The 13,319-nt window shown below is 40.9% G+C and overlaps 1 protein-coding gene across 1 annotated transcript in view; it reads right to left on the bottom strand.

Moving 5' to 3' along the window:
- Positions 1-13,319, bottom strand: part of PRMT8 (protein arginine methyltransferase 8) — an 81,618-nt gene that overhangs the window by 35,132 nt on the left and 33,167 nt on the right. The window contains exon 2 of the mRNA XM_035897137.1: positions 3,579-3,764. Coding sequence (XP_035753030.1) covers positions 3,579-3,764 — 186 coding nt within the window. The remainder of the gene's footprint in view (positions 1-3,578; positions 3,765-13,319) is intronic.

Raw genomic sequence — 13,319 nt, 5'->3', positions numbered from 1 at the left:
CAGGAGATCAAATTTTTAGGTATAAAATGGCAAGATGGACGTTGTCAGATCCCAATGGATGTGATCAACAAAATAAGAGCCATGTCTCCAGCAACTAGCAAAAAGGAAACATAAACTTTCTTGAGTGTTGTGAGTTTTTTGAGAATTCATATTCCAAATTACAGCCAGATTGTAAGCCCTCTCTATCAAGTGACCCAGAAGAAGAATGATTTCAAATGGGGCCCTGAGCAATGACAAGCCTTTGAACAAATTAAACAGGAGGTAGTTCATGCAGTAGCCCTTGGGCCAGTCTGGGCAGGGCAAAAAGCACCAGGGGAGACTCAAGGTCAGCTCCTAGGGTTTTGGAGTTAGAGATACAGGGGATTCGAGGCCTGCTATAGTCCAGCTGAAAAAGAGATATTGGCAGCATATGAAGGGGTTCGAGCTGCTTCAGAAGTGGTTGGTGCTAAAGCACAGCTCCTCCTGGCACCCCGACTGCCAGTGCTGGGCTGGATGTTCAAAGGGAGCGTCCCCTCTACACATCATGCAACCAATGCTATGTGGAGTAAGTGGGTCACACTGATCACATAATGGGCTTGAATAGGAAACCCCAATCACTCAGGAATCTTGGGACTGATCATGGGCTGGTCAGAAGGCAAAGATTTTGGAATATTGCCAGAGGAGGAGGTGATGCGTGCAGAGGAGGCTCCACTGTATAATAAACTACCAGCAAATGAGAAGCAATATGCCCTGTTCACTGGTGGGTCCTGTTGTCTTATGGGAAAGCATTGGAGGTGGAAGACTGCTGTATGGAGTCCTGTACAACAAGTCACTGAAGGAGAAGGTGAATCAAGCCAATTTGCAGAAGTGAAAGCCATCCAGCTGGCTTTAGATATTGCTGAATGCGAAAAGTGGCCAGTGCTCTATCTCTGTACTGATTCATGGATGGTGGCAAATGCCCTGTGGGGGTGGTTGCAGCAATGGAAGCAGAGCAACTGGCAGCGCAGAGGCAAACCCATCTGGGCTGCCGCATTGTGGCAAGATATTGCTGCACGGGTAGAGAACCTGGTTGTAAAAGTAGGTCACGTAGATGCTCACATGACCAAGAGTTGGGCCACTGAAGAACATCAAAACAACTAGCAGGTGGATCACGCTGCTAAGATTGAAGTGGCCCAGGTGGATCTGTACTGGCAACATAAGGGTGAATTATTTATAGCTCCGTGGGTCTATGACATCTCAGGCCGTCAAGGAAGAGATGCAGCAAATAGATGGGCTTGTGACTGAGGTGCGGACTTGGCCATGAACACTATTGCACAGGTTATTCACGTATGTGAAGCATGCGCTGCAATCAAGCAAGCCAAGCAGTTAAAGCCTCTCTGGTATGGATGATGATGGCTGAAATATAAATATGGGAAGGCCTGGCAGATTGATTATATCACACTCCCACAAACCTGCCAAGGTAAGCACCATGTGCTCACCATGGTGAAAGCAACCACTGGATGGCTGGAAACATATCCCATGCCACTGCCCAGAACACTATCTTGGGTCCTGAAAAGCAAGCCCTGTGGCGATATGGTACCCCAGAAAGAACTGAGTCAGACAACAGGACTCATTTTCAAAACTACCTCATAGATACCTGAGCCAAAGAGCATGGCATTGAGTCATGCATCAGCCCCTGGGAAAACTGCGTGATACAATGGACTGTTAAAGACTATCCTGAGAGCAATGGGTGGTGGGACATTCAAACATTGGGATACACATTTAGCAAAGGCCACCTGGTTAGTCAACACTAGAGGATCTGCCAATCGAGCTGGCCCTGCCCAATCAAAACTTTTAAGTACTGCAGAAGGGGATAAAGTCCCTGTAGTGCATATAAAAAATATGCTGGGGATAACAGTCTGGGTTATTCCTGCCTTGGGCAAAGGCAACCCCATTTGTGGGATTGCTTTTGCTCAAGGACCTGGGTGCACTTGGTAGGTGACTTAGGAGGATGGGGATGTGTACCTGAAGGGGATTTGATTTTGGGTAAAAATAGCCAATGATATGATGTTAATTGCTGTATAATAATATATGTTATCACTTTTATGGTTGCTATATGCCATATCAATGGTGTTACAGTAAGAATCGCCCAGATTAATGAAGAATGAACTTTGTTGAAACTGAGGAAGTGCAGCGGTGATGGAGCCAGAACTGGCTTCAACATGCAACAGTCCAACACCACACACCACGTCTTCTGCCCTGAAAGACTGTTATGAGAGATGGAGCACAGAGTCATGGACTAAATGAACTCAACAGGCATTTTAGAGGAATGGCTCATAGACCAAAGCAATGATATTTGTGTGTATATATCAAAAGACAGGGAAAGTGGTGATGATGATTTGAAATGTATTGGAAAAGGTAGGACCTGGGCATGATGTAGGTGGTATAGAATAAGGGGTGAAGACTGTCCTGATTTCGGCTGGGAAAGTGTTAATTTTCTTCCTAGTAGCTGGCATAGTGCTGTGGTTTGGATTTAGTACAAGAAGAATGTTGATAACACACTGATGTCATGCTCAGTATATAAACTGGGGGGAGTTGGCTAGGGGGCAGTGATCACTGCTCAGGGACAGGCTGGGCATCAGTCAGTGAGTGGTGAGCAATTGGTGCACAATTTGGTTTGTATGTTCTTTTACCTTTATTTATTATTATTATTATCACCATCATCATTATCATTTTCTCTTCCTCTGCTGTCCTATTAAACTGTCTTTTCTCTCAGTCCACAGGTTTTACTTTATTTTTCTGATTCTCTCATTGGGGATTCTCCATCGGAGAGGAGGGAAGGTGAGTGAGTGGCTGTATGGTGTTTAGTTGCTGACTGGGGTTTGGCACGATGCAATTGGCAGATAGAAATCTTCTGTTTATGTATATGCCCCACAAACAATTACTCAAGTAATGGAAATAAATACTGTTTGTTATGTGGTTTGTCAGAAGTGCCACTGATTTCACATTGTTGGCCTTTTTGCATCCTAGTCTTTAAGATCCCATCCTCTTGTGTCATGTAAATATAAGATATTAGTGTCTTCCTTAGAATTGGTCATAGTCAACTTTTTTGATGGTAGATATGGTCCACTGTGTATTTTGAATTCTCTGCAGGAATGTATTTACTGGAGGCTATTGGGCTATATGTTCCCAGTAATGCAGCCTGTGCATTCAAGTATCATGCCAGGAATCAAGAAATTATTTGGCTTCTCATGTCAGTTGAGTGGCTGTTCTGCTGGCATCTGTGCTCAAATATGCAAAAGACCTAATTTAGCAATAACATAGTTTCCATGTGTGGTTGGGTTAGTTTGCGGCTTTTGTAAATGCACTAAATTGATGCACTCATGAAGATCATGAGAACTCATACACATAAGGATCTAAGTGGGATAGAGGTTTTGAGTACAGGTCTCTAGAGAAGTGTGTGATAACTTTGGCACTTAACCAGATTATACAATCTTCTGAGGAAAGGCAGAGGAATACAATAATGAGTAAGTGGGAGGGGGATAAATAATAAATCAAATGAAACATTATTATTATTATTATTATTATTATTATATTGATGAAATACAAATCAATATTACCTCATGAATTCCAAAGTGAGCATAGGAATCAAAGTAATAATCCCTGGATGTCATCTCTTCTGGATTGATGAGCTTTGCCATCTTGCCTCGGCCTGGGCAGCTTGGTTGCAATGGGACATGTATGACAGACTGAACTGGCTTTGGAACAACAGTAGGCTGAGGAGGCTGGGATGGTATGGGGCAAACCTAGGAGAACATGGAATATTGTTAAGAGCCGTCATTAAGAGAAGACATGTCTTTCTATGTCTAGTGTAGTGATATTGTTGTAACTACCTAGGACACAGTAAGACCAAAAATACCTGGGGAATCATAAGTGAAATATAGGCTGCCTTCTATTCCTGGCTCTTTAACTTATTTGCTCTGTCTTGAAAAATTTCTTTAATTTTTTTTTCCTTGCTGTTCTTCTGCAGATATCTATATCAGTGCAAAGTAATAGCAAATTATTGATGTTGGCTGAAGTGGATGACTCCACACATTGACACAAGGCAGTTAAGAGCTAGGTTTTCTCCTTTAGTGTCTTTCTGCCACAAACTGCCACAGCTTTGTGAGAGGTAAGTTGTAATAAACAAATAGTTCCCCTGCAAAGAAGAGCTCATAATCAAAGGAAATATCCTGTTGCCAACAAGAAGGACAGGATTCACAACTGATTCTTAATTGTCAGGTAATGTATTTGGATGTATTGATGAGGTAGGTCTGAGAACACTCACAATATCTGTAAGTCCCTGACACTATCCGAAAGTCTCTCAGCATGCCCAGAAAGCACTCTAGGGAGCTGTGTGGGATATGTGATCCATTAATTCAGTTTCCTGTTATTGGGAGATGCAGGAGTTATGTGTTACCAACACCCCCTGGCCCACTGCACTTCATTTTCCTTGTGTATTGCATCTCCAGCACCAAAATTTCAATAAAGCTTGCAGCCCCTTGATTCAGATTTGACACCTGTAGCATCTAAGACAGATGATCAAACATTTTACAAACATGAGATACAGACCATGGTCTGGCCTATAAGTATATCTACATATTTCATCCTTAATGTGAACCAAAACACTGAAAACTAAGACAGACAGCAAGACACTACAGCTTCACATGTGCACTAAGTCACCTGCAAATTATAAGTCAACAAGTTCATTTATTAAGAAGGTCACTCCTACTTAAACTATGTCACCTTCTCTTGTACTTTTTTTTTTATTTTCAGATTTAGTAGTTTCCCAGTGGGGACCAGATTTACCTGAGCCTCTCCTAGGTTTCCTTGTACTCTCTCTGAATAGCATCAATTAACCTAGTTCAGTTTACTTCAATATAAAAAAAAACCCACACCACATTTTCTTCCTTATTTATCTGAAGATTTAAATGTGTCATCTTTTGATGGTTGGTCCAACTGTGAAAAATGAATACTAGTGGTTTATGTTCCTGTAACACCTTTCACTCCCCAAAATCCAGAAGTGCTTTATTCATGCGTCTTTTCTATTTCTGTTTTTTTTTCTATTTCTGATTTTTTTTACCACCTCACCCAGTTTACCTGCCACTCAGAATACAATTATTCCAAATTTGTATTTGTATTTCTGTCCTATCTAGTTTTAAAATGTCCATCTGCTGTAATTTCTCTTAAGGAACTATTTCATTGCCTGTTCATTGCAAGTAACACCTTGACAGTTCATTCTGTCAAGGTGTTGCTTGTAATATTCAACCCTTCCAAATTTAATCCTGACCTTTTAATTATGTACTTGAAGTTATATCCTAACATTTTTCTCCATTGGTGTACACACTGTCAAATTTTTGCAGTTACCTTGCCCTGTAGTCCTTTATTTGTCTGCTGGATTACAAAGACTTGAACTGCAGATGTTCAGAATTTTGTCTTAATTTAGTATGAGCTCTGTAAGGTCTTATATTTTTCTCCTAAATTTTTACTCCACATCATATTACAGGCAAAATATGTAAATATAACAGTCACTGAACTCTTCATTCTGTTCCTGTCTTAGGTAAGAAAGTCTCCAGACACAAGATAGTACATCACAGGTAGTTGCTCAAGAGCTGGAGAGAAGATCTGACAAGTTTTGTGAATAAAACCAAAGGGGTATTAGCATTTCTGTTGCTGTTAAACTACTAATTCAGATGTGATTTGCTGTAAAATAGAAAGCATTTTCTACATGAAAAGAGACTGGTCTTGAAGGTGAATCTTCTGTCTGGATCTTGGGCAATATAATTTCTGATCCTGGCTGCATGGAATTTGTCTAGACAGGGTTATGAGAACAAGGTTTATTCTGACTAAAGATGCAGAATGAAACTAAATTCAGCAACTCCAGCTAGGAAAGTTGTGTGAATGATTTTGTTTGCTGTATAGGAATTAACATTGTCATCTCATAGTCTGCAAGACAGCTGAATACTGCTACAGCCAAGGAGTGGCAATATAACTTAATTAAGTTACTGAGGAAGTATTAGACCTTTGAATCACAGTACTTTTCACATTTATCTAAAGTACCTGAAGACTTGCTGCTCTCAGCTGTCCATCTACATCTCTGCCAGAGAATACATATTCCCATGTAGCAAAAGAAGTAAAAGCCTATTAGGTCTGCTTCTCAGCTGTCTTAGTTTGTAGCCAAGCAGCCCATGGTAAAATGTGTTGATTGTGTGACAATGTTAGGCTGTGAATACCATTAGGTCATGCACTGTCCATCCTGTGCTATGGGTATCATAGCCTCATGCGGAAGGGGTAAACACAAAACCACCTTTCAAATTAAAATGATGTCATCTTTTGCAGCATCTGTAACACCCACTGCTGTAATTTCTGTGTGTAGCACTGTAATTCTGAAACTCCAGGGCAAGATCATAATTACAAGAATAATTTTGTGAGTGGGGCTCAGAAAATCCCTCTGTCATAGATTTGCTACAGGCACTGTGAACAATTTCAGTCAAAAGAGTATCTATCTCATGTCCTATGACAACAAATATTCGGGGAAAGCACATAAACAGTGGACAATTACAAAATAAAGAAATGTAACAAAAGCTATTATTTGTATCGGAAACAATAAAGTCTTCAGGTGTACAGCTCTGTGCTTGCTAAATTAGAAACAAATAAGCTTTTAGGGATATGGTATAACTGCTTTAGGAGAAAACATGCCTCCAAGAAAAAGGAAAACAGCTTCCTGTATTCCTTCCAGGACTGAAAAAAATCATTAATATGATTTACAAGCTTAGCACATATATACCCTACCTGTCAGAAACAACTAATCTATTGAATAACTCCTGAAAAGGGAAAGCATCTGGCCTGGGGGTAAACCTCACATCAATGAAAAGAATTTAACAAATTCTATTTGAATGAACCATGTTTATTACAAATACAGATTCCAGCCAGCTGCACACAGTTCCCGAACACTGGCCGCTGCTAATGCAGATGAAGTCTGAAAGAATGCAAGCAGATGACTCAGAATCCATTCATCACTGTGCTAAATGTGCAGCCCTCTATTTTTCCATCCTCCCATTTGTTACTGAAGATAGAGTTGGAGGGTCTGAAGCATCTGAGAAGCCATCTTTTTCTACCATTGCTATGGGACTTAGGTCCTGCTGCTCTGTATCATTCAAACACTTAAGTCAAAGGAAATTAGGGAAATATTTTAAAAATTAAATAAAGTTTCTTTCCTCTTTCTTTGTGGACAAGGTTGGTAGAGTACAGATGCATCAAAGGTATTAGCACAGGACCACTTTATTAAAAGCTTTGAATCCTCACAAAAGGCAAGATTCATAACCCTCATTCATTTCTCAAAATCTCACATCTGAACATCTTGACATAGGTTTCTAAAACACGTATAGGCATTTCAGTGATGTATGTGACACTCAGATATGTGGAGTTGCCCATGTGCATCAATGGAAACTGTTGAAATTCTTTTTTCTTGAAAACTGGACCTAAGTGAACATGCACTTATGAGGCTATCTGGATGTATAAAAGGGAACTCGTTATTGAAAAAAATCATAGACTATTTTGAAAACTTGAGCCTTTTAGATATATCCATCTGCCTACAGAGAAGCAAGATGTTGAAATATGCACAACTCACTTTTTAGAAAGTTTGTGACAAAAGCTGAGGTGTATGGAGTAAAAATAAACTTGAATTTCAATGTTTGTTTCTTGATATTACTATGGAGACACAGGGATGGAGGTTAAAATCCCAGTACTTCTAAAACTCTTGTTCAAGCTATAGTGTTTTCTCCTTGACAAATTCTTAGTTATTTATGGCATTGAAGAGGTTAACAGTATCTTCTGTCTGGAAATGCCTAGCCTTTCTTTAAAAAACTACACTCATTAAGAATGGAATTATAGTTTAATATGATTCAATTTCAACATTCTCTTCTTTTTAAACAAATGGTTTTATCATATCTAAATGTTGATTATACTTATTTCTTGGGCCAGATAGTTTTTTGTGTCAGAACTACTAGAACAGCACATGCCTAGCACCATTTTCATTACTCTGAATTTAATAATCTACACCTTTAGCATGCAAGAGATTATCACCTGATATGCAGTCACCATAGCAGTTCCAACAACACAGCTTGTTCTTGCTGCAAATACAAAGGAATATTCAGTATTTGGTATCCACCTGCCAAAAGTTAGGCTTACTACTACAACAGCTTCTTGGAAGTCATTACACAGTGGTGCAGACTAAAACCTCCCTTGACTCCTTTATCTTGTATCTTTTTGAAATAAGTCTTTGTCCCAGGTGTGTGGGAGCATATCTTAAGGGATCTTTGGATTGAGCAAAGAATCTGGTCCTTTATCTGAGAAAAGAAGTTTTAATCCAATTTTCTGAAGAAATGAAGCCACATTATCTTGCCTGTGTCTCCCATTGACAACTTTTGAGCTTGTCCAACCCAGTCTAATTTGAAAGAATAGTGGAAACACCAAGCACATGTGTTTTCCTATACATTTGTTAAAAATGAGAAATTAGGTAGAAGAATAGTCAATGTGATGATCCACTGAAATTGAAGCAGCCAGATTTCAGTTGTCGTTCTCTCTACTTGCTCTAAGTTTATTAAGCTAACTAGCTTGTGTTACATGTATAGTCTCCAGACTAATCACACTGTATGATCAGTAATGAAGATGTAGGAAAAAGTCTAGGCAGAACTCAGAATTAAGTTGGGACATGAGGGGATAAAAAGCACGCAGTTGCAGGAAACAAGGTTTCAGCAGCTTACCTACTCATAGAAAAAACCCTTTCTATACTAAGGACATGAAGTTCACAAGGAGTACAAAATGGCCAGAAATCAAGGGGTTCCAACAGAGACCAGATGAGATGAACATTCAACTGCAGACATTTCTGTTTGGAAGCAAGTATGTTATATATGTCTCCATTAGGTACGTGTTTTCAGGAAGTAGGGCTTTCAAAGACGAGTAAAGAATGTTTGCCTTTAGTTGTGGGTTTTGTTTTTCTCAGTGGAGACTTTATGTTGTGATATGTCTCAAAATCAGGATGAAATAGCTGGTTCCTCAGCAGCTATAAATCTGCTTTCTGCTTGATAAAAATTAAACAGTTTATTTTAAATTGCAGATAACTGTGAGTTCAATGCAACTGCAAATCTCTCTAAACTCTAGAACTGTAAATCTAGCCAGACAGATTCTGTAAGAAAACTGCGCGAGAGAACTGATTCTTAAAACTGCTTGCTTGAAGCTACTTTTTCAGCTACTTCATAGTCAAGCACTGCTCTGAACTTTCTACATGGAGTGTCTGAAATTCCAGATCAACCTGTCATAGATAAAGCTGTCCATTTATTATCAGCAGGAAATTAATTGTCATTTACAGACAAGTATAGCTTAGAGTACATTACAATTGCTACATGTTATCCCTAAGGTAATGTTGATAGTAAAAATATTGTGAAAACACTGAGGCATGTTCTGAAATCCGAGGCTCTACTGTTTGCTTTAGAATAAAGCCTCTGACTGAGCTGTCATACAAGTAACTTGATTACACACTAAGTGTCCAAATCCTCAAAAAGTCAAAGATGCAAAGCAGGTCTTCAGCATGATAAAGGCATGGTTGGCATATTTATAGTGCAACAGAAATAATATTGAGTAGCAAGAAGGACTGCAAAGATCACAAATGTTTGCAAATCTGTTACTTGTTTGAAAGCTAAAGAGAAATTTAGATATCTAAATGTAAATACAAGGTAGAAACTGTGATACCTTTGTGGATCTGACCCACCGTACTATATATTGTCAAGATTAATGGGGACTGTCTATTGGGGAAAAGCCAGGATCTTCTTAGTGACAGGTCACAAATCAAGCAAGCAAATTTCCAGTTGGGTATAAAGGAATAATTCTTTCCCCTAATAGAGGTTAAGCACTGAAACTTAGAGGGTCTGTGTGGTCTCCAACCTTGTAGATTGCAAAACTCAGATGGAGAAGGTCCTTAGCAGCCTGATCTAGCTTTAAAGTTATCTTTTATCTGAGCAGGATGCTGGACTAGATGACCTCCAGAGGTCCCTTCCACCCATATTATTCTATGATAGTAAGACATGGACAGTTTATATTTGTACTATGCAGGAGATACAGGTGGAAATGGCAGGATAAACTTATAAACCCGAGCCTAGCGTAGATTATGGCATGGGTTATAAATTTAGGTTTATATGCTTGTACACACAATAGGAACTGAATCCGTTTTCATGAGATTAAAGAATGCACACAATGAGAAGAACACGAGGACATGACACTCTGGAATGAAGTTTTTGAAGCTACATGTAACAGGATTGGACTGAAATGATAGGAAATGAGGTGACAGAATATAAGGATGGGAGTGATGTTAAGTATCTGTAGCATTTATAAAAGTCTGAGCAGTTCTAGACCATTCTGTGTGCCAGTGCAGGTAATAAAAACACTCTTTATCCAACCTGCCCTCTTGACTGCTTATTGTAGAGTGCAGCTTGGGCACAGCAGCAAAAAAACAGGTGACAAATTGTTGGTATGTATGGTTGTTGATGTTTAATTGAAGTTGTGTTCCTTTTTATAAAGATGGAGATTTTGCAATGCATGTAGAGTAGAAGGTCCAGTGCAGGGCATGAACAGTCCTAGTTCATCATAGAACAAAAGGCAATATGAGAGAAATGTTATTACTAGTAACTGAAATTTACTCTTTGCAAAGTACCTCATGAAAGACTAGAAAAGCATTATTTAAAAAGTGTAGAGAGGTACCTTTCTTTAGGACAAGATTGCATTTTGGTTATCTTTGGCATATGATAGACCTAATGTCTACTATTGTTTCAGATTTAATGTCACAGACATAACCACAACACCTTCTTGGTGTACAAGATCCCTGTTACAAGGAACATCTGGAAAAAGACCTTGTGCTTTCACCTATTTACAGGTTTACACACTGTTGTGTAGAGCAGATGGTCCATCATTAGACTCTGTTGCCTATCTCTTTCTTTGAAGCCTCATGAGGAGTGAGCTAAGTTGCAGAGTCGGGAGTTTCCCAAGTGTTGGCTAAAGTCTCAAGCCTGTTTCTATTCAAGTCGGTGAGCTTTGCAGCTTCAGCTCAGTGGGGAATCATGTTTTAGAACTATTCCCTCAGGTCAATAATATTAAAAGTGACATACAGCTGGTAGATAGCTACATTCATTTCTCATTTTATGGGACAGAGACTAAGTTACTGCAATCAATAATCTGGAAATAAATGTCAACATATAGCCATGCTGTTCTTTCCAAATATACAGCATATGGATTTGTTATAGTGTAATTGTCTTTGTTACAGTGTAATTGTCTCTGTCACAGTAGTCAAGAATCTGAAAGGTAGAAAATTAAATAGAGGAGAATTTTAAAACTCATGGAGGAGGCAAGCTGTGATGTTCTGTGGCTAGATGTTCTGTGGTTTTGTTTCCATTCTTCAATATAATCAGGAATGGAGGAGGTGGATATACTCAAGCATACTGGTTATTTTGACACAAGATTGACATAGAAACATAGAATCATAAAGTCATTTGGTTGGAAAAGACCTTTAAGATCATCAAATCCAACTGTACCTGTTCACTACTAAACATTGTCCCTAAGTGCCTCATCTGTTCTGTTCCCCTGTCCCCAAGGACCATTTCCCAGGGGGTCCTTCTGACTATCATCTCCTTTAAGAGCTGGAAGTTTGCTTTCCTAAAAATTAGGGTCCTGACTATACTCATCGCTATTCCCATTTCCCTCAGGAGTGTGAGCTCTACCAATGCGAGGTCACTGCAGCCCAAGCTGCCTCCAATCTTGACGTGTCCAGTGAGTTCACTTGCACTGGTGACCACGAAGTCCAGTATCGCATCCCCTCAGGTAGGAGTGTCACTTACCTGGCACCTTACTGCTCTTCCATGTGGGTGCTGATGAAGTTGCAGTAAGTAGCCCAAGGGTGATCAAAAAAGAATTCAAAGCCTTGGGGCGGTTAGTGAAGGAATCTGGAGCACAGGTCATTTTTTCCTCACTCCTTCCAGTGGTGGGCAGAGACACTGGGCAATACAGGCGGACTCAATCTATTAACACGTGGCTTCGTGACTGGTGTCGCCACCACAACTTTGGGTTCTTTGACCATGGGATGGTCTACACGGCACCGGGCTTGCTGGCATCAAATGGGAGCCAGCTTTCTCAAAGGGGGAAGAGTGTCTTTGCCCAGGAGCTTGCGGGGCTCATTGACAGGGCTTTAAACTAGATGTGAAGGGGGAAGGGGAACCTATTGGGCTTGCCAGCGACAGGCTAGGGAATGATATGCAAGCATTAGAGGGACTGGGGGGCTAGTATGAGCCCTCAACCCGTTGCCCAGCAGTGTGCCAGGGGTGCTGCAGCGAAGTTGAAGTCTGGCGGAGGTGAGCCGGAGGCTCCTGAGGTAGTAGGAGCCAACAAGGAAAAGCCCATGAAACACCTCAAAGGAAACGAGGGGTGTTCTGCTATGAACATGACGAGGCTGACAGCTCAGATGAAATGCCTCTATACAAACGCACGCAGGCTACAGGCTGTTCAGAAGGGACAGGCGAGGAAGGAGGGGTGGAGGCGTTGCCCTTTACATCAAGAAATCATTACAGTGTGAAGAGCTGTCCCTGAAGTATAGCCACGAGCAGGTTGAAAGCTTATGGGTAAGAATCAGAGAGAGAGGCAACAAAGGGAACATCGTGGTTGGTGTCTACTACAGGCCACCAGATCAAGAGGAGCCGACTGATGAAGCGTTCTTCCTCCAGCTCTGGGAGGCTTCATGCTTGCAGGCTCTTGTCCTGCTGGGGGACTTCAACCACCACGACATCTGCTGGAAAACCAACACAGCAAGCTGTAGGCAATCCAGCAGGTTTCTCGAATGCATTGAGGACAACTTCTTAAGCCAGGTGATAGACACCCCTACCCATGGGGATGTGATACTGGACCTTGTGGTCACCAATGCAAGCGAGCTTGTCGGAGATGTCAAGATCGGAGGCAGCCTGGGCTGCAGTGATCATGCACTGATAGAGCTCACGCTCCTGAGGGAAATGGGAAGAACAAAGAGTATAGTCAGGACCCTGAATTTTAGAAAAGCAAACTTCCAGCTCCTCAAGGAGATAGTCAGAAGGACTCCCTGGGAAACAATCCTCAGGGACAGGGGAACAGAACAGAGCTGGCAGATCTTTAAGGAAGTGTTCCACAGAGCGCAAGGGCTCTCGATCCCCAGGTGTAAGAAATTGGGCAAAGAAGGACCAGCATGGCTGAGACAAGAGATGCAGGTCAAACTAAGGAGGAAGAGGGAACTGCACAGGCAGTGGAAGCAG

Source organism: Egretta garzetta, unplaced genomic scaffold (genome assembly GCF_000687185.1).
Source record: "Egretta garzetta isolate BGI_Z169 unplaced genomic scaffold, ASM68718v1 scaffold797, whole genome shotgun sequence".
Taxonomy (NCBI): Eukaryota; Metazoa; Chordata; class Aves; order Pelecaniformes; family Ardeidae; genus Egretta; species Egretta garzetta.
Note: the sequence above shows the minus strand (reverse complement) of the source record. Positions and strands in the feature narration are given on the sequence as shown.